The sequence below is a fragment of the Kogia breviceps genome, chromosome 14 (genome assembly GCF_026419965.1).
Source record: "Kogia breviceps isolate mKogBre1 chromosome 14, mKogBre1 haplotype 1, whole genome shotgun sequence".
NCBI classification, from domain to species: domain Eukaryota; kingdom Metazoa; phylum Chordata; class Mammalia; order Artiodactyla; family Physeteridae; genus Kogia; species Kogia breviceps.
The window spans coordinates 62,713,595-62,739,998 of NC_081323.1; the positions used below are offsets into that span (position 1 = coordinate 62,713,595).

The 26,404-nt window shown below is 41.2% G+C and overlaps 1 protein-coding gene across 1 annotated transcript in view; it reads left to right on the top strand.

The window, feature by feature from the left end:
- Positions 1–309: 309 nt before the first annotated feature.
- The window catches only part of TNFRSF17 (TNF receptor superfamily member 17), a 32,817-nt gene continuing 6,722 nt past the window's right edge, over positions 310–26,404 (top strand). Inside the window, exons 1-2 of the mRNA XM_067012536.1 lie at positions 310–325; positions 655–728. Coding sequence (XP_066868637.1) covers positions 700–728 — 29 coding nt within the window. The 5' untranslated portion in view covers positions 310–325; positions 655–699. The remainder of the gene's footprint in view (positions 326–654; positions 729–26,404) is intronic.

Genomic DNA, 26,404 nt, shown 5'->3' on the forward strand with positions numbered 1-26,404 from the left:
GTTTTATTTTTAGATTCTGCGTATAAGTGATAACAGAGTACTTGTCTTTGACTCATTTCACTAAGCATAATACTCTCTAAGTCCACACATATTGTTGCAAATGGTAGAATTTTATTCTTTTTTGCTGAGTAATATTCCATTGTATATTATATACACCACATCTTCTTCATCCATTTATCTGGACGCTTAGGTTGCTTCCATATCTTGGAAAATTTATATGGAACTGCAAAAGACTGTGAAATGCCAAAGCAATCATGAGAAAAAAGAACAAAGTTGGAGGTATCACGCTCCTCGACTTCAGGCTATTCTACAAAGCTACAGTACAGTAAGTCCTCTACATATGAACCTTCAAGTTGCAAACTTACAAAGGTGTGAACATGTGTTCGCATGTCCAGTCATGTAAGTTAGTTCACTTGTCTGGTGTACATTGTTATATGTGTGCTTTGTGTCACATGGTTGTGCTTTTGTGTACCTTACTGTACAGTACTGTATAGAGTACAGTAGTACAGTATCTTTATAGATAGAATTGAATCCAGCAAGGAACCAGAACCTGTGCCATCAGCATCAGGCTGAGTGAAATTGCAGGCGGCCCTCCGTCTCCTGTTGCTGATGATCCTTCAGCTCTACCATCTCCCCCCTCCTCTCCTCCTCCAGTCAGGAACTCTTCTTGCCTGTTCACTCGATGATGCCAGCCCCCGTATGCCAGCTGTACTACTGTCCTTTTCAAGGTACTGTACTGTAAGATTAAAAATGTTTTCTTCATTTTTTGTGTGTGTTTGTTTTTTATGTATTATTTATGTAAAAGTAGTATAAACCTATTACAATACAGTACTATATAGCTGATTGTGTTAGTTGGGTACCTAGGCTAACTTTGTTGGACTGATGAACAAATTGGACTTAGAGATGTGCTCTTGGAATGGAATTTGTTTGTATGTAGGGGACTTACTATAATCAAAACAGTATGGTACTGGCACAAAAACAGACACATAGATAAATGGAACAGAATAGAGAGCCCAGAAATAAACCCACACACCTGTGGTCAATTAATCTATGAGGGAGGAGGCAAGAATATATTGGGTGGGCCAAAAAGTTTGTTCAGGTTTTTCTGTAAGATGTTATGGAAAAATCTGAATGAACTTTTTAGCCAACCCAATGTAATGACAAAAAGATAGTCTGTTCAGTAAGTAGCCCTTCTTATCTTTTGGTTCTGCTTAAGTGTTAGTCCCTCAGAGAAGCCTTCCCTGATTATCTAAGCAGGTCTCCTTCCTTTTAAAGTAATAGCATCCCTTTCATTTCCTCCCCATAATTTATCACTGAGTTAAATTATATGCTCTAAAAAGATATGTCCAAGTCCTAACCCCCAGAACCTGTGAATGTGGCCTTATTTGGATATAGGCTCTTTGCAGATGTAATCAAGTTAAGATGAGGTCATACTGGATCAGGGTGGACACTAATCCAATGACCAGGGGCCTTATAAGAAGAGGGAAATTTGCACATGGAAGAATACCTCTGAAAACAGAGGCAGAGCTTGGAGCCAAGGAATGCCAAGGGTTGCTGGCAGCCCCCAGAAGGTGGAAGGAGTGAGGAAGGTTTCTCTCCAGAGTCTCCAGAAGAGCCAACCCTGCCAACACCTTGTTGTCAGACTTCTGGCTTCCAGAACTGTGAGAAAAGAAATTTCTGTTGATAAAGCCACCCAGCTGTGGAAGTCGTTACCTAGGAAACAAATACAGTTGGTTAATTACTTTGTTTGCTTATTTGTTTATGAGTTTTCTTCCACTTGACAAGACTTTTATTTCTTTATTCTCTCTTGTATCCCTAGTGCCCAGCTGTGGGTCTAACACAGAAAGAACTCACCAAATATTTCTGGATGAATCAATTCCCCCACATAATCAGCCATAACATCAACTGTAGCTTGTCTTGTGTTCGTTGCTCTGTATCATGTCCATTGTTCCCACTTTTGGTCGTCATCTCCCTCTGAATTTTTGCAAGAGCCTTCCAACTGGTCTCCGCGCTGCTTAACTTTTCCTCCCCTTTTTAACAGAAATCCGATCTTCTCACTTTTCCATCTTAAACCCTTTATTCTTTCCCCATTGTCCTATACTAGCTGTTGGACCTTGGGCATTTGCCATAAACTCTCAGCCTCAGCCTCAGTCTCCTCATCTGTGGAACGGGAGTAATAATTGCACCTACCTCACCAGGTTGAGGTGAAGATGAGCTGGGAATCAATGCAAAGCACAAAGCACAATGCCCAGTGCTCACAGGAGCCCTGTGAACGCTGGCTTTCACTATTATGGTTAGCATTCTGTTGGATTGAGGCTAGAGACCCGAGGCTATATAAAATGAATCCTTTGTTAAGATGGAGAAAAGCATTTGAAAAATCACGCATTCAAAGTTGGCTTGCCCAACAAAGTGATTAAAAAGCAGTTTGCCTAGCCTTTTGGCCTGTTGAAGTTTGGAAAAGACATCTATTTTGAAAGCATGAGTTTGCATATCATTAAACACACAATGAAAATACACTAAGTGAAAAACTTAATGTAGGCTCACATTTATATTAAAATTATATCATTTGTACCATAGACATTATCTTAAATGTAGAAATAAAGGAATTCATTTTAATCATGGCTCAGAACTGATGACCTCCATTTCTGAAAACGTCTTAATCAGGAAATTTCCGAAAAAAAAATTGTTTAAAATACATGGTAACACATTTCAGAGCAACTCCAAAATTTAATGTGTGCAAATTATTCATATATTCATAATTTCATTATAACACATCAGATTTGGGGAATCAAGCACAGGGTGAAGGGAATATCAATTAACTGCTAAAAAAGGCCCATAAGTGAAATGAATTTAAATATTACAACTACCTTCCTGTCGACCCAGAGATCTCACTAAAGCACTAGCTATTTAATAAGATAGGAAGGTCTTGTTGATTTGAAAAGCTAAATTGGTGAGAACCTCTCTTTTTAAAAAAGCTTTCTTTCAAAAACTCAGGCTTTCTGTAGAAATGAACAGTACTGTGATGTGGTCCGCTGCTCTTCTGAAGCTGCTTTTGTTTGATATGGCAAGTTTTAAAAATAGTGCCAGCAGGGAAGGTAGTAAATGATTGAAAATGGAAATATGAACATGGCTTGATAGTACTATTATTTACTATTTATTAAACTTAGAAATTCTCTTAAAAATTAATAGGAGAGACAGAGAGGCTTTTGGCCAAAGGACAGCAGCCTGGGAGGGCACCCTCATGTGTGTGTGTGTGTGTGTGTGTGTGTGTGTGTTTGTGTGTGTGTGATGACCTTTCTGCCTTGTGATATATCTATTTCTGGACCCATCCCAGCAGTCATTGTGGGTCCTTGGGTTCCTAGAATCACTGAGAGGAGGTAGAGACTGTTTGACAGGAAGACTAGAGATTTTACTGACACTTGGGAACATACCAGGCCATGAGAATTGAACCATGACCTGGGCCATGCCCAGTAGGAAAGGAGAACTCTCTCCACTGTCTTACTTTATTAAAAAGTAAAATCTTCTAAAATGGTCTTTGGTTGCACAAATATACCTTCACTTTGTGTACAATGAAAATAATACGGATAAAATGAGTGTTCCTTGACCCTCTTACTCGCCCCTCGCCCTCTCAACTTGGGACCCTAGTTCCTCTCATTCCAAGTTCAACAGGCATCAGTGTTACCACTTCCATGCATCTCCTCCCAGATATTTTCTATACAATTGTCAACATACATATGCATAGAGAAACAGACGGTTTGTGCACTATTTCTAATTTACATTAAAAAAATTCTAAGTTATGCATGCTGCTAGTTTAAGGATCCAATCACTAAACAAGTTCTGCAGGAAGAACAGCAGGCCCTGCCCCATTCCTAGCTCCCTGTTCACGCTGCCCTAAGGTAAACACTTTCAACTTGTTCCTGAACCCTCTCTAATTCTCAGTAACGTGCTTAGACTTCTACTTCAGATTTTTTCATCTTCAGGCATTGTCTTTTGACTTCCCAGGATGGAAGACAAGGCTTTAGACTTCAGTGGGTTTTTTTTTTTTGCGGTACGCGGGCCTCTCACTGTTGTGGTCTCTCCCGTTGCAGAGCACAGGCTCCGGACGCGCAGGCTCAGTGGCCATGGCTCATGGGCCCAGACGCTCCGCGGCATGTGGGAGCTTCCCGGACCGGGGCACGAACCCGTGTCCCCTGCATCGGCAGGCAGATTCTCAACCACTTTGCCACCAGGGAAGCCCTAGACTTCAGTTTTATGCCACTGCCAGCATCCCCCTTACTTTTGTCCTCCTGTCATCGTGGTACCAAAATCTTGGTTAGGTCAATATTTGCATTGTTATGAATATGGATGTGCCTTTCACAGCTGAGCCATGTTGAATACCGTGGAGTTTTGGGGCCCATTTTTAAATTTACTTTCTTGACATTAGTAATTGTTAAGTTTTCCCATGTGTGTCATGTTCTGTATTCTTACCACTAATTAAGCTGTAAGCTCTCTCTCCCAGCTGTCCCCACCGCCTCTCCCCACCACCATGTGCATTAGGTTTTCCATAGCCTCATCTTGGAATGACTCTCCAGGAGCCTTTTGACCTGCTCCACTTGGGACTGTCTTCTATCTAAGCCCAGTGCACAGACGTCATCCTGGGAACTTTCTTCTCATCACCCCAAGATTCTTTCCTCTTTCTCTTGAGTTGGGTTTCCTGTTGCCTGAGTCCCATGTCTTCCTCTTTTTTGGTTTGTTTATTTATTACCCGCTCCAGTAGATTTCTGAGGAAGGATACACGGGTAGGGTGTGTGCTTTTTCTGTAAGTGGGATCTTATTAGACAATTGTTCTGTATTCTTCCTTTTTTCCCTTAACCTCGTGTTTTGACAATCTTTCCCCATTGGTGTGAAAAATGTCCCTCTTATTTTAATGGTTGAGTAGATCATAGAAACCCTGTTAACTGAAACAGTTGGCACTCTCCATTGAATACTTAATTGAAAATTAGGATCATAAGAAAGACACACTATGGCAAAGAGTAGCTCAAAGCTCACCAATTCCATCTCCTCACGAGAAGACTGTGGGTCCCAGGCTCCCTTGCAGTTAGGTTGGGGGCCAGGTACCAGGGAATGACCAAAGATATGTGAAATATGTAGATGTGTATATTAGGGTGCTCCAGAGGAACAGAACCAATAGGATATATATAGAGAGATTTATTGTAAGGAATTGATCATGCAATTATGGAGGCTGAGAAGTCCCAAGATCTGTTGTCAGCCAGCTGGACACCCAGGAAAGCCAGGAGTTTAGTTCTAGTCCAGGTCTGAAGACTGATATCCCAGCCCCAAGACAGTCAGGCACAGGGAGGGTGGGATGAATTGGGAGACGGGGATTGACATATATACATTATTGATACTATGTATAAAATAGTTAACTAATAAGAACCTACTGTATAGCACAGGGAACTCTACTCAATGATCTGTGGTGACCTAAATGGGAAGGAAATCCAAAAAAGAGGGGATGTATGTATACATATAGCTGATTCACTTTGCTCTACGGTAGAAATTAGCACAACATTGTAAAGTAACTATACTCCAATTAAAAAAAAAAAAAAAAAAAAAAAGACAGACACAGAGAGCAAATTCTCCCTTCCAGGTCTTCAGTGGATTGGATGAGGCCAACCCACATTGGGGAGGGCAATCTGCTTTACCAAGTCTACCAACTCAAATGCTCATCTCATTCAGAAACACCCTCACAGAAACATTCAGAAAAATGTTTGGCCAATATCTGGGCACCCGATGGCCCAGTCAAGCTAACACATAAAATTTATCATCACAATATGACAGTCACTTGCAGACCTAGCCCTAATGTCCCCTGTGTACTCTTCTGTGTAGTCTTTCTTTCCTCTCTGTGGTGCCTTTGGAGGCCACATGTTAGAAGTGGTGGAGTCAGATGGAAGGTGCCTGGAGCCCTGGTTCACCATTTGTCCATAATGATATTAACAAATAAATGAATGAATAACTGGGTAAGCAGGGAAAGCTCTTCCTTACAGAACAATGCCAACTTATACATGTGCAAGGAACGATGGAATTAGAAAGTCACCATCTGGCAGCCACCACAGTGATGAGTGTTTCAGGCAAAAATCTTCAGTGGGTGATAAAATTAGTAGGTGAAAGATTGACGAGAAACTGGATATTTGCATAGTTTCAAAGGAAATCTGAGCAAGATATTTATAAATCGGGAAGGTTAAAAAGTAATAACTTTAGAGTGGAGAAACCTGGCTGAGACCATCTTAACCAATAATCCAAATTTACATCACCAGCAATGTGTCAAATATACATCCCGTGCCTTTGATATAATGCACTGAGAAGGACCAATATCAGATGTCTGGTATTCTTACCATACGTGCTTAACCTGAATCTAATCAGGGGAAAAAACATCAGACGAACTCCAAGCAAGGGACATCCTAAAAAATAATGGGCCTGTGCTCTTTGATTATTTATTTATTTATAGGCCACACAGCTTGTGGGATCTTAGTTCCCCATCAGGGATTGAACCCTGGCCCTTGGCAGCGAGAGCATGGAGTCCTAACCACTGGACCACCAGAGAATTCCCAGGAAGAAATTTTGTTATTTTTTAAAAATAGATCTTTATTGGAGTAGAATTGCTTCACAATACTGTGTTAGTTTCTGTTGTATGCCAAAGTGAATCAGCCATATGCATATATATGTCCCCATATGCCCTCCCTCTTGAGCCTCCCTTCTATCCTCCCTATCCCACCCCTCTAGGTGGTCACAAAGCACCAAGCTGGTCTCCCTATGCTGTGCTGCTGCTTCCCACTGTCTAATTATTTTACATTTGGTAGTGTATATATGTTGATGTTACTCTCACTTCGCCCCAGCTTCCCCCTCCCACCCCGTGTCCTCAGTCCATTCTCTATGTCTACATCTTTATTCCTGTCATCAGGTACCATTTTTCGTTTTTTTTTTTTTTTAGATTCCATATATATGTGTTAGAATACGGTATTTTTTTTTTTCTCTTTCTGACTTACTTCACTCCAGACTCTAGGTCCATCCACTTCACTGCATATAACTCAATTTCGTGTCTTTTTTTTTTTTTTTAACATCTTTCTTGGAGTATAATTGCTTTACATTGTTGTGTTAGTTTCTGCTGTATAACAAAGTGAATCAGCTATAGGTATACATATATCCCTATATCCGCTCCCTCTTCCGTCTCCCTCCCACCCTCCCTACCCACCCCTCTAGGTGGTTACAAAGCACCAAGCTGATCTCCCTGTGCTATGAGGCTGCTTCCCACTAGCTAACTATTTTACATTTGATAGGGTATATATGTCAGTGCTACTCTCTCACTTTGTCCCAGCTTACCCTTCCCGCTCCCTGTGTCCTCAAGTCCATTCTCTACGTCTGCATCTTTATTCCTGTTCAGCCCCTAGGTTCTTCAGAAGCTTTTTTTTTTTTTCTTAGATTCCAAATATATGTGTTAGCATACGGTACTTATTTTTCTCTTTCTGACTTACTTCACTATGTATGACAGACTCTTGGTCCATCTACCTCACTACAAATAACTCAATTTCATTTCTTTTTATGGCTGAGTAATATTCCATTGTATATATGTGCCACATATTCTTTATCCATTCATCTGTTGATGGACATTTAGGTAGGTTCCATGTCCTGGCTGTTGTGAATAGTGCTGCAATGAACATTGTAGTACATGTCTCTATTTGAATTATGGTTTTCTCAGGGTATATGCCCAGTAGTGGGATTGCTGGGTCATATGGTAGTTCTATGTTTAATTTTTTTAAGGAAACTCCATACTGTTTTCCATAGTGGTTGTATCAATTTACATTCCCACCAACATTGCAGGAGGGTTCCCTTTTCACCACACCCCTTCCAGCATTTATTGTTTCTAGATTTTTTTGATAATAGCCATTCTGACCAGTGTGAGGTGATACCTCATGGTAGTTTTGATTTGCATTTCTCTAATGATTAGTGACGTTGAGCATCTTTTCATGTGCCTCTTGGTCATCTGTATGTCTTCCTTGGTAAAATGTCTATTTAGGTCTTCTGCCCATTTTTTAATTGGATTGTTTGTGTTTTTTTGATGTTGAGCTCCATGAGCTGTTTGTATATTTTGGAGATTAATCCTTTGTCTGTTGTTTCATTTGCAAATATTTTCTCCCATTCTGAGGGTTGCCTTTTTGTCTTGTTTATGGTTTCATTTGCTGTGCAAAAGCTTTTGTTTAATTAAGTCCCATTTGTTTGTTTTTATTTCGCTAGGAGAAACTCTTGGAGGTGGGTCAAAAAAGATCTTGCTGTGGTTTATGTCAAAGAGTGTTTTTCCTATGTTTTCCTCTAAGAGTTTTATAGTGTCTGATCTTACATTTAGGCCTTTAATCCATTTTGAGTTTATTTTTGTGTATTGTGTTAGGTGGTGTTCTAATTTCATTCTTTTACATGTAGCTGTCCAGTTTTCCCAGCACCACTTATTGAAGAGGCTGTCCTTTCTCCATTGTATGTTCTTGCCTCCCTTGTTGTAAATTAGGTAACCATATATGCATGGGTTTATCTCTGGGCATTCTATCCTGTACCATTGATCTATATTTCTGTTTTTGTGCCAGTACCATACTGTCTTGATTACTGTAGGTTTGTGGTATAGTTTGACATCGGGAGCCTGATTCCTCCAACTCCTTTTTTCTTTCCCAAGATTGCTTTGGCTATTTGGGGTCTTTTATGTTTCCATACGGATTATAAAATTTTTTGTTCTAATTCTGTGAAGAATGCCATTGGTAGTTTGATAGGGATTGTATTGAATCTGTAGATTGCTTTGGGTAATATAGTCACTTTCACAATATTGATTCTTTCAATCCAAGAACATGGTATATTTATCCATCTGTTTATGTCATCTTTGATTTCTTTCATCAGTGTTTTATAGTTTTCTGAGTCAAGTCTTTCACCTCCTTAGGCAGGTTTATTCCTAGGTATTTTATTCTTTTTGTTGTGATGGTAAATGGGATTGTTTCCTTAATCTCTCTTTCTGATTTTCCATTGTTGGTGTATAGGAATGCCAGAGATTTCTGTGCATTAATTTTGTATCCTGCAACCTTACCAAATTCATTGATTAGTTCTAGTAGTTTTCTGGTGGCTTATTTAGGATTTTCTATGTATAGTATCATGTCATCCACAAAGAGTGAGAGTTTTACTTCTTCTTTTCCAATTTGTATTTCTTTTATTTCTTTTTCTTCTCTGATTGCCGTGTCTAGGACTTCCAAAACTATGTTGAATAAGAGTGGCAAGAGTGGATATCCTTGTCTTGTTCCTGATCTTAGTGGAAATGCTTTCAGTTTTTCACCATTTCGTATGATGCTTGCTGTGGATTTGTCATATATGGCCTTTATTATGTTGAGGTAGGTTCCCTCTATGTCCATTTTCTGGAGAGTTTTTATCATAAATGGGTGTTGAATTTTGTCAAAAGCTTTTTCTGCATCTATTGAGATGATCATATGGTTTTTACTCCTTAATTTGTTAATTTGGTGTATCACATTGATTGATTTGCATGTATTGAAGAACCGTTGCATACCTGGGATAAATTCCACTTGATCATGGTGTATGATCCTTTTAATGTGTTGTTGTATTCTGTTTGCTAGTATTTTGTTCGGGATTTTTGCATCTATGTTCATCATAGTTTTCTTTTTTTGTGTGATATCTTTTTCTGGTTTTGGTATCAGGGTGATGGTGGCTTTGTAGAATGAATTTGGCAGTGTTTCTCCCTCTACAATTTTTTGGAAGAGTTTGAGAAGGATTGGTGTTAGCTATAGTTTTCTTTTTTTGTGTGATATCTTTTTCTGGTTTTGGTATCAGGGTGATGGTGGCTTTGTAGAATGAATTTGGCAGTGTTTCTCCCTCTACAATTTTTTGGAAGAGTTTGAGAAGGATTGGTGTTAGCTCTTCTCTAAATGTTTGATAGAACTCACCTGTGCAGCCATCTCGTCCTGGACTTTTGTTTGTTGGAAGATTTTAAATTATGACTTCAATTTCATTAGTTGTGATAGGTCTGTTTATTTTTTCTTATTTTTCCTGGTTCAGTCTTGGAAAATTGTACCTTCCAAGAATTTGTCCATTTCTTTGTGGTTGTCCATTTTATTGGCATATAGTTGTTTGTAGTAGTCTCTTATAATCCTTTGTATTTCTGCAGTGTCAGTTGTGATTTCTCTTTTTTCATTTCTAATTTTATTGATTTGCGTCCTCTCCCTTTTTTTCTTGATGAGTCTTGTTAAGGGTTTATCAATTTTGTTTATCTTCTCAAAGAACCAGCTTTTAGTTTTATTCATCTTTGCTTTTGTTTTCTTCATTTCTATTTCATTTATTTCTGCTCTGATTTTTATGATTTCTTTCCTTCTATTGACTTTGTGTTTTCTTTGTTCTTTTTTCTGTAGTTGTTTTAAGTGTAGGGTTAGATTGTTTATTTGAGATTTTTTCTTGTTTCTTGAGGTGGGATTGAATTGCTATAAACTTCCCTCTCAGAACTGCTTTTGCTGTGTCCTATAGATTTTGCGTTGTTGTGTATTCATTGTCATTTGTTTCTATGTATTTTTGTATTTCTTCTTTGATTTGTTCAGTGATATCTTGGTTATTTAGTACTAGTGCACTGTTTAGCCTCCATGTATTTGTGTTATTTACAGTTTTTTTTTTCCTGTAATTGATTTCCAATCTCATAGTATTGTGGTCAGAAAAAATGCTTGATATGATTTCAATTTTCTTAAATTTTCCAAGGCTTGATTTGTGACCCAAGATGTGATCTATCCTGGAGAATGTTCCATGTGCACTTGAGAAGAAATTGTATTCTGCCACTTTTGGGTGGAATGTTCTATAAATATCAATTAAATCTATATAGTCTATTATGTCATTTAAAGCTCGTGTTTCCTTATTTATTTTCTGTTTGGATGATCTGTCCATTGGTGTAAGTGGCGTGTTAAAGTCCCCTACTATTATCGTATTACTGTCAATTTCTCCTTTCATGGTTGTTAGCATTTGCCTTATGAGGTACTTATTGAGGTACTCCTATGCTGGGTGCGTTAATGTTTATAATTGTTATATCTTCTTCTTGGATTGATCCTTTGATCATTGTGTAGTGTCCTTCTTTGTCTCTTATAATAGTCTTTATTTTAACGTCTATTTTATCGGATATGAGTATTGCTACTCCAGCTTTCTTTTGATTTCCATCGGCATGGAATATCTTTTTCCATCCCTTCACCTTCAGTCTGTATGTGTCCCTAGGGCTGAAGTGGGTCTCTTGTAGACAGCATGTATATGGGTCTTGGGTTTTGTTTTTTTTTCTTTTTAAAATTTAATTTATTTTATTATTTTATTTTATTTTTGGCTGTGTTGGGTCTTCGTTGCTGCGCGTGGGCTTTCTCTGGTTGTGGTGAGCAGGGGCTACTCTTTGTTGCGGTGCGCAGGCTTCTCATTGCAGTGGCTTCTCTTATTGTGGAGCACGGGCTCTAGGCGCACAGGCTTCAGTAGTTGTGGCATGTGGGCTCAGTAATTGTGGCTCGTGGGCTCTAGAGTGCAGGCTCAGTAGTTGTGGCACACCGGCTTAGTAGCTCTGCAGCATGTGGGATCTTCCCGGACCAGGGCTCGAACCTGTGTCCCCTGCATTAGCAGGCAGATTCGTAACCACTGGACCACCAGGGAAGGCCTGGGTCTTGGTTTTGTAACCATTGAGCCAGTCTGTGTCTTTTGGTTGGGACGTTTAACCCATTTACGTTCAAGGTTATTATTGATATGTATGTTCCTATTACCATTTTCTTAATAGTTTTGAGTTTGTTTTTGTGGGTCTTTTTCTTCTCTTGTGTTTCCTGCTTAGAAAAGTTTCTTTAGCGTTAGTTGTAAAGCTGGTTTGGGGATGCTGAATTCTCTTAGCTTTTGCTTGTCTGATAAGCTTTTGATTTCTCTGTCAAATCTGAATGAGATCCTTGCTGGGTAGAGTAATCTTAGTTGTAGGTTTTTCTCTTTCATCACTTTAAGTATATCCTGCCACTCCCTTCTGGCCTGCAAAGTGTCCACTGAAAAATCAGCTGATAACCTTATTGGGATTCCTTTATATGTTATTTTTTATTTTTCCCTTGCTGCTTTTAAGATTTTTTTCTTTGAATTTGATTTTTGTTAGTTTGATTAATATGTGTCTTGGTGTGTTTTTCCTAGAGTTTATCCTGTATGGGAGTCTCTTTGCTTCCTGGACTTCGGTGATTCTTTCCTTTCCCATGTTAGGGAAGTTTTCGACTATAATCTCTTCAGATATTTTCTCAGACCCTTTCTTTTTCTCTTCTTCTTCTGGGGCCCCTATAATTCGAATGTTGGTGAGTTTAGTGTTGTCCCAGAGGTCTATGAGATTGTCCTCAATTCTTTTCATTCTTTTTTCTTTATTCTGCTCCTTGGCAGTTATTTCCACAATTTTGTCTTCCAGCTCACTTATTCATTCTTCTGCCTCAGTTATTCTGTTAATGATTCCTTATAGTGTATTTTTCATTTCAGTTATTGTGTTGTTCATCTCTGTTTGTTTGTTCTTTAGTTCTTCTAGATCTTTGTTAAACATTTCTTGTATTTTCTCAATCCGTGCCTCCATTCTGTTTCTGAGATTCTGGATCATCTTTGCTATCATTACTCTGAATTCTTTTTTGGGTAGATTGCCTATTCCTCTTCATTTATTTGGTCTTAATATGTTTTTACCTTCCTCCTTCATCTGTGACATATTTTTTTGCAGTCTCACTTTTTTTTTTTTTTTTTATGAGTGGGATTGTGTTCCTGTCTTACTTGTTTGGCCTGAGGCTTCCAACACTGGAGTTTGTAGGCTGTTGGGCAGAGATAGGTCTTGGTGCTGAGATGAGGACCTCAGTGATACTTCACTGCAATGAATATTTCCTGGGGTCTGAGGCTCTCTGTTAGTTCAGTGGTTCTGACATGCAGCTCCCACTGCAGGAGCTTCAGCCTGATCCCTGACTCCTGAACTAAGATCCCACAAGCCATGTGGGGTGGCAAAAAAAAAAAAAAGAGAGAGAATAACAAAGTAAAAAATAAAATTAGACTAGGAAGCTAACAGATATGTTAGAAAGAATATAAAAATAAAAATATAGATGAATCAATGACTCGAAAGTACAACAGTTCCACAATAGTAAAAAAGAGGAGGAGGGAAAAGAGAAAACAAAACAAACAAACAAAAAAGGGGAAAAGGCCTTGGTTGTGGGGGGTGGGGCCTAAGCAAGGGTGAGGTTTGGGTGGTGGGCGGGGCCTATGCTCAGGACCCACAGGGCTGGTAAAGGCCCTGGGGGTATGGTGGGTGGGGCTTAGGCTCCAGGAACAGAAGGGGCCCCAGCAAGTCCCCCACCCCTGGTCTCAGAGGGCGGAGGACCTCACTTGGGAGCCCAGTAGGCTTCCTGGTCTCGAGTGGGCAGGGCAAACACCCTCCTCTCCTCTCCTCCTCCTCTGGTCTGGGGTCTGGGAGGGCCCCTCCCCCTCCCCCTCCCACCTGCTTCTCCTGTTCTCCCCTCTGCCTTCTTCTTATGCTCCCAGGACCAATGCAGCCAGGGGGAATGGGGACCTTGGAGGACAGGGAACCGTCCTGGGAGTTCAGCAGGCTCCCTGGGCCTGAGTGAGCAAAGCAATCACCCTCCACTCCTCTCTTGCTCCTCTTAGAGGACCCCTCCCACCTGCCTTTCCCTGATCTCCCTCCTATGCCCCCCAAGGACCTACAAAGCCTGGAGGGGGCTTTGGAGGGCAGGGGACCTGCCTGAGAGCTCAGCAGGCTCCACGGCTCAAGTGGGCTGGTCGATCACCCTCCGTTCCTCTACCCTCCTCCTGGAGGGCCCCTCTTGCCTACCTCTCCTGATCTCCCCAGTCTCAGGGGCACCGATCCTGTCTGGCCTCCACTTCTCCTTCCCCCTCTGTCCCCCACATCCTACCAGTTCACTTGGGGGTTCCTCCTTTCTCCTTGGACATCAGGGTCCCCCACCAACGGCTGGCAGGCGCCCTTGTTGTGGGGAAATGCTAACTTGGTGTCTTCCCACACTGCCATCTTGACTCCACCCCTATGTTATTTAAAAAACATTTTTTTTTTTTCTGTTTTTTGGCCTCACAGCACGGCATACCGGATCTTAGTTCCCCAGCCAGGGATGGAACCCATGCCCCTGCAGTGGAAGTGTGGTGTCTTAAACACTGGACTGCCAGAGAAGTCCCAAGGGCCTGGGCTCTTTGAGAAATGCCCAGATTGTGAAAGACAAAGACAGAGGCAGAGTTCCAGATTCCAGGAGACCAGTTCCAGGATAGGATTCTGGAGCAGGAAATTTTTTTTTTCCTTTTGCTGTAGACATTAGTGGGAAATTGGTGAAATCTGAATAAGATCTTAGATGATAGTATCAGTATTAATTATTATCAATATTAATTTCCTGATTTTGACAATCATACTGTATCTATGTGATAGAATGCCTTTGTTTGTAGGGAAGACACACTGAAGTATTTAAGGGTGAAGGAGTATCATGTCTGAAACTTGCTTCCTAAATCGTTGATAAAAATGACAATAATTATACATATAAAGAGAGAGCATGCTCTAGCGAGAGGAAGATTACAGAGCAAGTGTAAAATGTTAACATTTCAATAAATATGACATTTTGTCAAAACATAAATTTAAGGGAATGCCCTGGTGGTCCAGTAGTTAGAACTCAGTGCTTTCACTGCCAAGGGCCCAGGTTCAATCCCTGGTCAGGGAACTAAGATCCCACAAGCTGTGTGGCATGTCCAAAACAACCCCAAAAAACCAAAAGCAAAAAACAAAACAAAAACAAAAACAAAATAAGAAAAACGCCCATAAAGTTAAAAACAAAACAACATAGATAGGGAAAAGTCTGCCATCATAAATTCAATGTTGATTTCACTACAGTGAGTTTTCTGAAAAGTAATTTTCAGGTAAGATGTACTTTTTGTCACATAATGACAATTATCATTGTATTTTCTTTATTCTATGAAGGGATACGTTAATTAAACATATCTGCTAACGTTAACTGTGTCAAAGAAAATATATAGCAAGTTGCTTTTTTCAAATGCCTAATGCATTTAGGCATTTTTGTGCATATTTTGGATGGTATACTTGTTTCCACTCAGCCAGAGAGGTTTGGATTTATGGGGTTTACAAAATATCCCACGACACTGATAGAAACAAAAAAATTTATGAAACTAGGAAAACTCAAGAATTGGTTTCTACCAAGAGAGAATATTTAACTGAATAAAAATTGATATGCTTTTATCAAGTCTTTCCAAAGCAACCAACTTAGTTTTCATATACATACTAACTCTTTTTATTTTTCACATTTTCACTGGTTTATGTGATATTTACATAAACAATTATAAGAACAAGTACAAATGTAAATAGGTTTGGAAACACAGACAGTTAACTTTTGGGATAAGCATACAGCTCAACTAATAGGAGCAAACGTTCACCTATGTGTGGTAGCTCACTATCTCCTCCCACTCTTGCTGTGGGCATCACACTGACTGGTGAGAGCTCATTAATCCAGCTAGTCAGGTAATTGGCGATCATTAAAGAAAATTCATGTTTTATTAAATAGTATGCATTTACTGTACTTTGATTAATCATTCTCCTGCTGATGGACATTTCACCAATATATTCTAGGCCCTGATAACATAGTGTGTTGTAGTTATGACCCATGTCTACCACAAAACAGCTAACAAGAGGGGAAAGGGAAGCGGTTCCTGATGCTATCTCATTCAGGGGTTTTCAGCGTTCCAAGGTTGGCAACTCCACTCCTTAATTCAGCATGATTATTTAAAGAGCCTGTTGGTAACATTTTCAGTTGATGAGATTGAGTGTCTATCAGAGAAAGCCAGAAATAGCTCAGTTGTATTAGTAGGACTCTTTAAGATGCACGAGACAGAAAAGAAACTCACATGTATTTAAAGGAAAAGGAATTTATTGGCATATATATCTGAAAAATCTGTGACTTTAGGCACTGCCACCTCCAGGAATTCAAACTGGTAAACATTTCCATTAAATTTATCTCTTCCCCCCAAATACTGAGATTCATTAAAGGGAGTGAATCATTTACTGGCTGGAGAAATACACTGATTATCACAAATGCCTGTACATTTAAGCCTATGGTGTGTACATCTCTAACAGCATTTCCCAAAATGGGTTCCTTAGGACATCAGTTCTGTTAATGGATGTTCTGTGAAAGGGGTCCATGATCACATATGTTTGGGAAACACTGAGCTCCACAGTATTCTCTATGCAGAATATTCACAGAATATTTAATATATTGTCGATGAAAAATTAATCAGCCAATATAAGAAAGAAATGGAAAATCTTATTCGAGCCAAATTTGAGGATTATAACCCAGGAAAAGCATCTCAGAAAGCTCTGAGAACTGTTCCACCTCTTAGAAGTAAACACATTTATGTAAGTTTTTTGAGACAGGGGCTGTACATCAAATCACATATTATTGACAGTTTACATAATCCAGATCTAAGCATCATTGTGGTGGGTCATGTGACCCCTCACAAGCTCAAGAAGGAATGTCATCTTTTTTTTTTTTTTTTTTTTTTTTTTGCGGTATGCGGGCCTCTCACTGTTGTGGCCTCTCCCCGTTGCGGAGCACAGGCTCCGGACGCGCAGGCCTAGCGGCCATGGCTCACGGGCTTAGTTGCTCCGCGGCATGTGGGATCTTCCCGGACCAGGGCACGAACCCGTGTCTCCTGCATCGGCAGGCGGATTCTCAACCACTGCGCCACCAGGGAAACCCGGAATGTCATCTTTTAAGGAGTTGTCTTGATGATGCTGGGAGCATGTCACTCTTTATGGTTGAGCAGGTATTGCTGCTGCTGGGGAGGTTTAATCAATGCGTAATGCAGATACATAGTGTACAGTAGAAGGGAGAGAGGTGGTCAAAGGGCAGACAAGAATTTTTTATGTTTAAATTTTTCTTGTCTTTGCATAAAATATGAATTTTATTTCACAATGTAAACTTGCATTGTAAGTCTACAGTATGTGGCATACGTCATTTTCTTACACTTTTTTGAATGTGAGCTCTATTTCTCATGGAACATCTTTTGGGACTTAGTGTTCCTTAAAAGCCATTTTAGGAAACACTGGTCTCTGGCTATGGATAAGATACCCTTGGATGTGAGGTAGTTGTGGAAACAAGGAATTGTTGACTAAGATGAAAACCATGGTGAATAATTAAGTAAAATGATGGCAGTTCAAAAAGTTAAACATAGGGACTTATGGCAGTCCAGTGGTTAAGACTCTGCACTTCCAATGCAAGGGGCGTGGGTTTGATCCCTGGTCGGGGAGATAAGATCCCACATGCCAAAAGAAAAAAAGGTATATGTAGAGTTACCATTTGGCCCAGAATTCTACTCCTAGGTATACACCCAAGAGAACTGAAAATATATGTCCACATAAAGATTTGCACATGAATGCTCATAAGCATTATTCATAATACCTACGAAGTGGAAACAGCCCAAATGTCCGTGAACTGATGAATGGAGAAAGAAAATTGGTCTTGGGTAGATCAACAGAACATTATTCAGCCATCAGGAGGAAAGACGTACTAACACCTGCTACAACACACATGAACCTTGAAAACATTATACTAAGTGAAAGAAGCCAGACGCAAAAGGCCATATGTTGTATGATTCCATTTGTACGAAATGTCCAGAATAAGCAAATGCATAGAGACAGAAAGCAAATTAGTGGTTGCCAGAGAATGGAGAGTGACTGCTAATGGGTAGGAGGTTTTTTAGAGGATGAGGCAAATGTTCTGGAATAAGATAATGGTGATTGATGTATAACTCTGTGAATGTACTAAAAACCACCAAATGGCACACTTTAAGAGAATGGACTTTATGGTATGTGAACTCTATCTCAATAGAACTGTTATTAAAATAAAATAAGGTAAAACAATGACATGAACTAAAATTAAATTGAAAATTTTTTTCTTTTTTGGCCATGCACGTGTCTTGAGGGATCTTAGTTCCGAGACCAGGGATTGAACCTGGGCCCCGGCAGTGAAAGTGCCAAGTCCTAACCACTGGACTGCCAGGGAATTCCCTAAATTGAACTTCTAAATGACTGCCATCTATTGAGTCCATACTGAGTGCCAGGTACTGAGTTACAGTGGTGTCCCAAGACAATTCTAAACAATATCAGTGATTGAATACTTTCCCTCTGGGTGGACCATTCCCACCTCACAGTTGCATCCCTGGTGTCCTAAATATTTTCTCATTTAATCTTCATGCCAACTCATGTGTTAGGTGATTTCATTATTGTTTCTCTTTTACAGAATGTGAAATAAAATTAATATTTTATGGCAAGACAAGAAAAATTTAAACTTTTTGGGGGACCCATGTGGGCCTCCTCCCTCTCCTTTAGTGTATATTGTGCATCTGCATTAACCAGACCTCCTTAGGAGATAACCTTCCTTCTTAATCTTGTAAGGGGCCCTGATGACCCATGACCTACCACTCAGTAGGGATTGTGTAAACTGTCAATAAGACGTTATTTGATTCTAACCCTTTGTCTCAAAAACTTATATAATTGTGCTTTGACCTCTAACGGGTGGAAGAGTCCTCAGAGCTTTCTGAAAGACTGTCTCCTGGATTATAATTCTTAGGTTGGCTCAAATAAAATTTTCTATTTCTTTATTAGTTGGACTATTGATTAATTTTTTTCATTGACACAAAGTAGCCAAATCTCCAAAGCTCCGACTCGTTAAAGAGATTTGACAAAGCCACGTGACGAGTAACAGGTGCTTTGCCAGGATCCTAAATCAGGATGTCTGACTCCATGAAGGGGTGTTTCTATGCAGGAATGTTCCCTGTGGTTTGAAGTCGCTCTTGCATCTAAACGACAGCAAAGGTCAGGAAAAGAAAGTACTATGTATTAAAAAGGTGAATCAAAAGAAGATGCATGACAGGCAACTTTGCAGTCTGTGTCCTAGAGAGAGGGACAGTCACCTTGAGTCATGGTCATGGCAGGGATTCACTCTTCTCCCTCCCTCCCTCCCTCCCTCCCTTCCCTCCTCTATTTATACGTACTTTTTGTCGGCCAGGGATTGAACCCACGGCCCCTGTGGAAGCACGGAGTTTTAACTGCTGGACCACCAGGGAAGTCCCCACTCTACATTTAATCAGAGGCATCTGTTCTGGGGCTTTCTACACCCCTGAGAGGAAACATTACGGAAGATGATCGTGATAAAATGGCAGTGCATATGTATCACAAAACACAACCACTGCTTGGGGCTTGGGATTCCTTCTCAACTTCCTCAGTGAGGTTTTTTTCTTTGTTGCGGTGCACGGGCTTATCGTCATGGCTTCTCTTGTTGCAGAGCATGGGCTCTAGGCGCCCGGGCTTCAGCAGTTGTGGCACGTGGGCTCAGCAATTGTGGCTCGAGAGCTCTAGAGTACAGGCTCAGTAGTTGTGGCGCACAGGCTTAGTTGCTCCGCGGCATGTGCGATCTTCCAGGACCAGGGCTTCAACCCGTGTCCCCTGCATCAGCAGGCGGATTCTTAACCACTGCGCTACCAGGGAAGCCCCCCCTCAATGCGTTTTGTACCCAGATCTCCTTCATGAAGAAACCGAAGTGGAGCAGTTGTGAAACACGCACTTCTGCTTCAGATGTTTGAATGACTTCACAACAGGAATGGAGGAAAGCCCAGTCTCACTCTGCTAATTTTAATTCATCGAATCACAAATGTGTAGGTTTTAAAATTATTTATAGCTTAGGAAAGAGTATTTTCCCAAAAGTACAGGAGAGAACGTAAAAGTTCTTGAACTTGACGGGAGAGAGAAACAACCGTAAAATAATTACGCCATCTCTTTTTCTAAGCCATAGTATATTTATAAATAATTTTCTTGGCATGTTAACTGATACTCGTAATCTTTTTGAGGTACAATATGTCTAGGTTATTAGACTCCACGTAATACCATTAAATATTTGTAGGTGATCATTGATTGGTGACATGGTACAAATTGTATTAACAATGATCCTGATATTCACCCAGGTGATGTGGAAGTTGTAGATTATAGAACTACTCAAACTAAAAATATTTATCAAACAACATGTATGACAAACCACTTAGAGATTATTTCTATGTTCTAGGACCTGTAATAATTGTATTATATAGATTGCTTTGCAATAGTCTTACAACCGCCTTATGGGGTAGATGTTGGCCCCTTTGCAGACACGAAGAAATTTGCTCAGGTCAGACATCTAAAAGGTGACAACAGCTGGAATGTAACCAGGCCTGCCGTATTCTAAATACCATGATCTTCACCTATATACCACACTGACTTTATTCTATATGTCATTGGTTAAGATTTTAAATAAGGGACCTCCCTGGTGGCGCAGTGGATAAGCCTCCGTGCTCCCAATGCAGAGGGCTGGGGTTCGACCCCTGGTGAGGGAATTAGATCCCACATGCATGCCGTAACCAAGAATTCTCATGCCACGACTGGGGAGCCTGAAGCTGCAACTAGGGAGCCCGCCTGCTGCAGCTGAGACCTGGTGCAACCAAATAAATAAATATTTTAAAAAGATATTAAACAATTTTTATTTAAATTAACATGGTGTATAGATGGATTTTGTTGGATTTAAACCTAAGGTATCTCAATTGTGTGTTACTAATAAATACTATTACTGTTCCAAGTACTTTACAGTTAAAAAAAATCACTTGAAAATGCCTATTTAAACTTTTATAATTAAAATAACTTTTTTATTATTGTAAAAGTAATATATATTTATTGGGAAAAATTAATTAATACAGACAAAAATAAGAATCACCCATAAAAGGATGCTCAGAGATATGCTTTCTTAATACCTTGGAATAAATTCTTTCATATACTTTTAAACTAAAATTTTAAATTTCATAGTATAAAACTTTCATAACATATGCAAAGTAGAAAAGATATTATAATGACCCCTAGATACCCATTATCCAATTTAAAAAGCAGTTTCCCCTCATTAGAAAGGCCCTTGGAAATCATGCAGGGCTGCTCCCCAAACAATCCTGGAGTCTGATGGCCCTGTCGGTGACCCCTGGGAGATGCTGCAGGGAGCCCGCCTGCCTGACTATTCCAGCTGGTACTGCTCACCACTGCTTTCCCACTGAGACCTGGCTTCCCTGGCTGCCCCCAGCCAGGCCTGAGCATGGCCAGGGAACTAGTGCACTGGGTCCATTCCTGTGAGACCCAGGACTCCTCCACGAGCAATTTTGGCTCAAGAACTGCAGCACCCCCCCACATCAGCCTGACCTTGCCCTGCAGCCTGAGACACTTGCTACGCAAGTCCCTTCCTTGCCCTTCTCCTTCGGTGGTGTTAGACCTGCATTATGGTCTGAAGGTTCTTCCCCCTTCTCTGGCTCCCTCCCTGTGTTCTTCACAAGTGTTTTCCTCCCTCAAAACCTGTCACAATCTAATTCCATCTTGGTGACTGCTTCTCAGAGGGCGCCCCGACGAACAGGAGTTTCTTTCCCCTGTACCCTCCACCCTCACTCACCTCCTTTCAAGCTCTCTTAGCACCGTGCTTTTTCCTAAATAGCACTTTCACAATTGTAGGTACTTTATTTATTAGTTTCTTTTTTTCTTTTTCTGTGTCCCCCATCAGACTGCAAACCCTGTTATGGCAGGAACCACATCTAAAATGAACTCACTGGTGTACCTCGGTGCCTGGCATAGTGCCTAGTACGTAGTGGGCACACAATCAATATTTATGGAATGAGAGGATTTGTTTCTGCTTCTCAAGTCATCTAATGATGCAGGCACCACTGTCAGCATGCTCTGTGTCCTGTGGTTTTTAGTATTTACAGTGGAGACAAAAAGTGTCACGAGGAGAAGTCAGTGGTTGAAAAACAAGAAATCAAACTTCCCTGATATGACGAGTCTGAGAATTGCAAACAGTCAGGACGCCCTGGAAATCAGAGTGAACCCACTTTGAAAAATTCTAAAGAGCTGACATTTCTGATAGGGCTGAGGGATGGCAGGAGTTCAGAGGAACAGGTCTTCAAAGGGAATCTTCTTGGAAAACTAACAGACAGCCTTGAGACTTGGCCCCATATCAAATTAGCCTTTTCATGTCCATGAGCAGACAGGCTTCTGAGGGATGTGCAGAGATCTGAGTATGAGGGAGAGATGGGAGGAAAAGGGCTTTGCATTGGAATCTGCCATCGCAGGATTCGCCCAGCAGGAATGCTGAGCCTCGTGCGTGCTTCATTAGAACCTGGCTCTGAGCTGTTTCATCTCCTCCACCTCCCCATAGCACAAGCCCAGACTCCCCCAGGCTCTGTTTCAAGTTGAATAAGAAACCAAATCATTGGCAGTTTATGGGTACACCAGAGGGCCAATATTTCTGGCTTAATGTTCGCTGTTCCTTTGTGTCCTTGTTAGTTTTGTGTTCTTTTGAGGTTTCTTTTATTTTGGACTGCAGTACACTAGCCGAAGTTTGTTTGGAAATATTTAGTGCTCATAAAGAAGTTTTCAGTGGTAGTGAAGAGGCAATGCTGCACAATGGTTAGTACCATGGCTTTGGACTCTGTATCAGTCAGGATAGACGAGGTTGTGTTGCAGCAACAAACATCACCCAGATCTCATTCATGCAACGTGTCTCAGGAGGCATGGGTTGCTATCACAAAATATCATAGGCTGGGTGGATTAAACAACAGAAATTTATTTCTCACCGTTCTGGAGTCTGGGAAGTCCAAGATCAGGGTGTCAGCAGATTTGGTGTCTGATGAGAGCTCCCTTCCTGGGCTGCAGTTGGCTGCCTTCTCCCTGTGTCCACCTATGACACTCGAATGCTCAAGAAAGTTCTCTGGTGTCTATAAGGCACTGATCTCATCATAAGGGCCTCTCCTCTCATGACCTCATCTAAACTTAATCATCTCCTAAAGGCCTCACCTCCAAATACCATCACTTTGGGAGTTAGGGCTTCACCAAATGAATTTGGGGGCACAAACATTCAGCCCATAACCTCCCACTGGGTCAGCTGGGGCTGTGCTTCTATCATCCTCCCATTGGAACCCAGGCCCATGGAGCTGTCAACAGCTGGGGCATTGCTATTCAACATGGCAGAGAGAAAGAGAATGTGGTTGAATTAAGCACTGGCCTCTGTCTTCAAGTGACACATGTCCCTTCTGCTTACATTCAAAAACAAGTTACTCATCTATGTGTAACTCCAAAGAGGGGCATGGAAAGTACAATCCTGCCTTGTGCTCAGAAGGAGAGAACTGTATTCTTGGGAACAGCTCCCGTGATCACCAGAGTTACACAGTCTAGATGTTGTTGTGAAGATATTTTCTAGACATGACTCACATTCAAACCAGTGGACTTTGAATAAAGCAGATTACCCTCCATAAAGTGTGTGGGCCTCATCCAATCAGTTGAAGGCCTTAAGAGCAAAGACTGAGGTTTACTCTCCCTCCAAAAAGTTTTGGCCTCAAGCCTGCAACATAGAAACCCTAGAATTTCCAGCCTGCCTTGCTTGCTGCCTGGATTTTGGACTCAATACTGTAACATCAACCCTTCCCTGCATTTTTAGCCTTCTGGGCTCTGCCCTGTGATTTTTGGACTTGCCAGCTCCCACAACTGCATGAGCCAATTCCTTGAAACACCTCTCTCTCTCTCTCTCCCTCCCTCTCATCTCTTTATCTATCTTCCTTTCTGTCTCCTATGGGTTCTGCTTCTCTGGAAAACCTTGACTAATACAAAGTTATACCCCAATTATAGAGTTAACCTCACAACCTGTCAACATCCAGTCCAGAGCTAAGCCTGTTTCATTGCACCGGCTCTCAAATCACCTAATCCAAATCCAAATCCTGTAATAAGAACTGTCTAACCTTCTCTCAAAGAAAGCACTAAATAATGATTCTCAAAATAATGTGTCATAATAAATACCATGTACATCCACCAAAGTAGATGACATTAAAACATCTAGATGTTGATGAAGTATTGCAATGATATTTGAATTTCTGGAAGCTGTCTTTCTACTTTGGGAAAAGGAAAGGGTTTTGGACTGAACTTGTAGATTTCCTATAGGCCACTATGCCTGCTCTGTGCTACTCATCAGACATCCTATAAAAAGAGAATGCTCACTTTTGCCTGCTACTCATTACCTTAGTACTAACCCCTTGCCTTAATCCGTCTCTCAAACTTAAACACATTCTGCCTTCCACCCTTGCAGTGCCCCTTTGCTTCATCATCCCTTGAAATTCTAGCATTTTAATTAATTTATTTGAAATTCCAGCAATTAATGCATAATATTGGTTTCCTGACTTTGGTTTGGGGATGATCTCATTTATGTGGGGTCTCCCCCTGGTTATACTGCTCTAACCAAACTTGGGCAAACAACCTTCCCAGAGGTTGAATGGCTCTGAGCTTCCTGTTAATGATAACAAAATCACTAAAGTTTGCTGAGCACTTCCTCTGGTCCAGGAACTGTGCTCATAAATTATTTGCACATAAATTTATTATTTTTAAAAATAAATTTATTTATTTATTTATTTATTTTTGGCTGTGTTGGGTCTTTGTTGCTGCACGTGGGCTTTCTCTAGTTGCAGCGAGTGGGGGCTACGCTTTGTTGCGGCGTGCGGACTTCTCATGGTGGTGGCTTCTCTTGTTGCGGAGCACAGGCTCTAGGCGTGTGGGCTTCCGTAGTTGTGGCATGTGGGCTCAGTAGCTGTGGCTTGCAGGCTCTAGAGAGCAGGCTCAGTAGTTGTGGTGCACGGGCTTAGTTGCTCCGCGGCATGTGGGATCTTCCCAGACCGGGGCTTGAACCCATGTCCCCTGCATCAGCAGGCAGCTTCTTAACCACTGTGCCACCAGGGCAGTCCTGCACATAAATTTATGAGTTCTAGAGATTATCTTACTTAATACTGGCAACAATCCCAGGAAGTTGATATATTATCAAGGACATTGTTACAGATAAGGAAACTGAGGCTCAGAGAGGTTAGACCACTTGCCCAAGCCCACACAGGACCCACTGTGGTGAAGCTGGGCTTCAGATTTTTCTGGCTCCAAAACTTGTGCCTTAATCATAAAGCTGTGCCACTCTGTGGGCAGGATCTGGACAGTTCTTAGTGAATCATTTCAACTGTAGGTTCAAAACAACAAGATTAAAGAGGTGTATCAGTCAAGGATGGTCAGGGGAGCTGAGCCACCATGGGTGGTACAGCGTAAGGGACATATTGTAGGAATCAGAACTTCCACAATTGTGAGAGGAGCAGGGGAGGTGAGGACCAGAGGAATCACCGACCAGTTGATCTGAGAAGTCGGGAACATCCAGTTGCTAACAGAGGGCCGTGATGGAGAGCTTGTACAGTTGTGTGTGGCCCCCGCCTCTGTGAATCAGCAGGTAAGCTGATGGCAAGATGGTGGGGCTGGGGCTGCTGTTGGTCAGCAGGGTGAGCAGGTGGGAAGAAGAGCTGGATGTAGAGCAAAGGAGAATGAGGAGGTACCTGAACCCATTAGGCATCTTTGTGACCATCTATCACTGCATGCGACTGTGATGTCCTTCGGAGAACAGTGGCTGCTGCTTCCCATCCGCTTTCCCAGTCTCATTCATGTTCCTCTGTTGGCCAGCTCTATCCTAGAACCGTGCAGGGATGGGGATTCTGGGAGACACAGCTCCCACAGTAACCAGGTAGCGCAGCATAACACAGAGGTTATTCAAGGCGGTCAACAGAAGGCAAGGATTGGATGTGTAGTCAAGGGCCTTGTGATGGTTAATTTTATGTGTCAATTCGATGGGGCCCAGATATTTGGGCAAAGATTATTCTGGGTATGTCTGTGTGGGTGTTTTTGGATGTGATTAGCATTTGAATGAGTACACTGAGTAAAAGTTGACTGCCCTCATCCAGAGAGTTGAAGATCTGCCTGACTATTGAGCTGGGACACCAGTTTTTTCCTGTCTTCAGACATTGAAACATCAGCTCTTTTTGTGTCTCGAGCTTGCTGGCTCTTGGACTGGAACTCACACCATTGGCTCTTGAGCTGGAACTTCAGACTTGGACTGAAACTATGCCATCACTGTTTACTTTCCTGGGTCTCCAGCTCGCCAACTGCACATCTTAGGACTTCTCAGCCTCCATAATTGTGTGAAGCGGTTTCTTAGACTAAATCTCTTTCTCTCTATATGTACATTCTGTTGGTTCTGTTTCTCTGGAGAACCCGGACTAATGTAGGTCTAGATTTCCCTCTCCAAGTGAAAAAATCTACTAAAGTCCTGGGAAGAACTTGTGTACTGTTGGTTTGGAGTTAAGAGCTAAAAGGTCAAAGTGTTCTGCTGTGAAAGCTTGCTGGTAGTTTAGTAATTTGGATAAAGGATCTTTTAAATGGATAGAATTTTCCTTGCAGAAC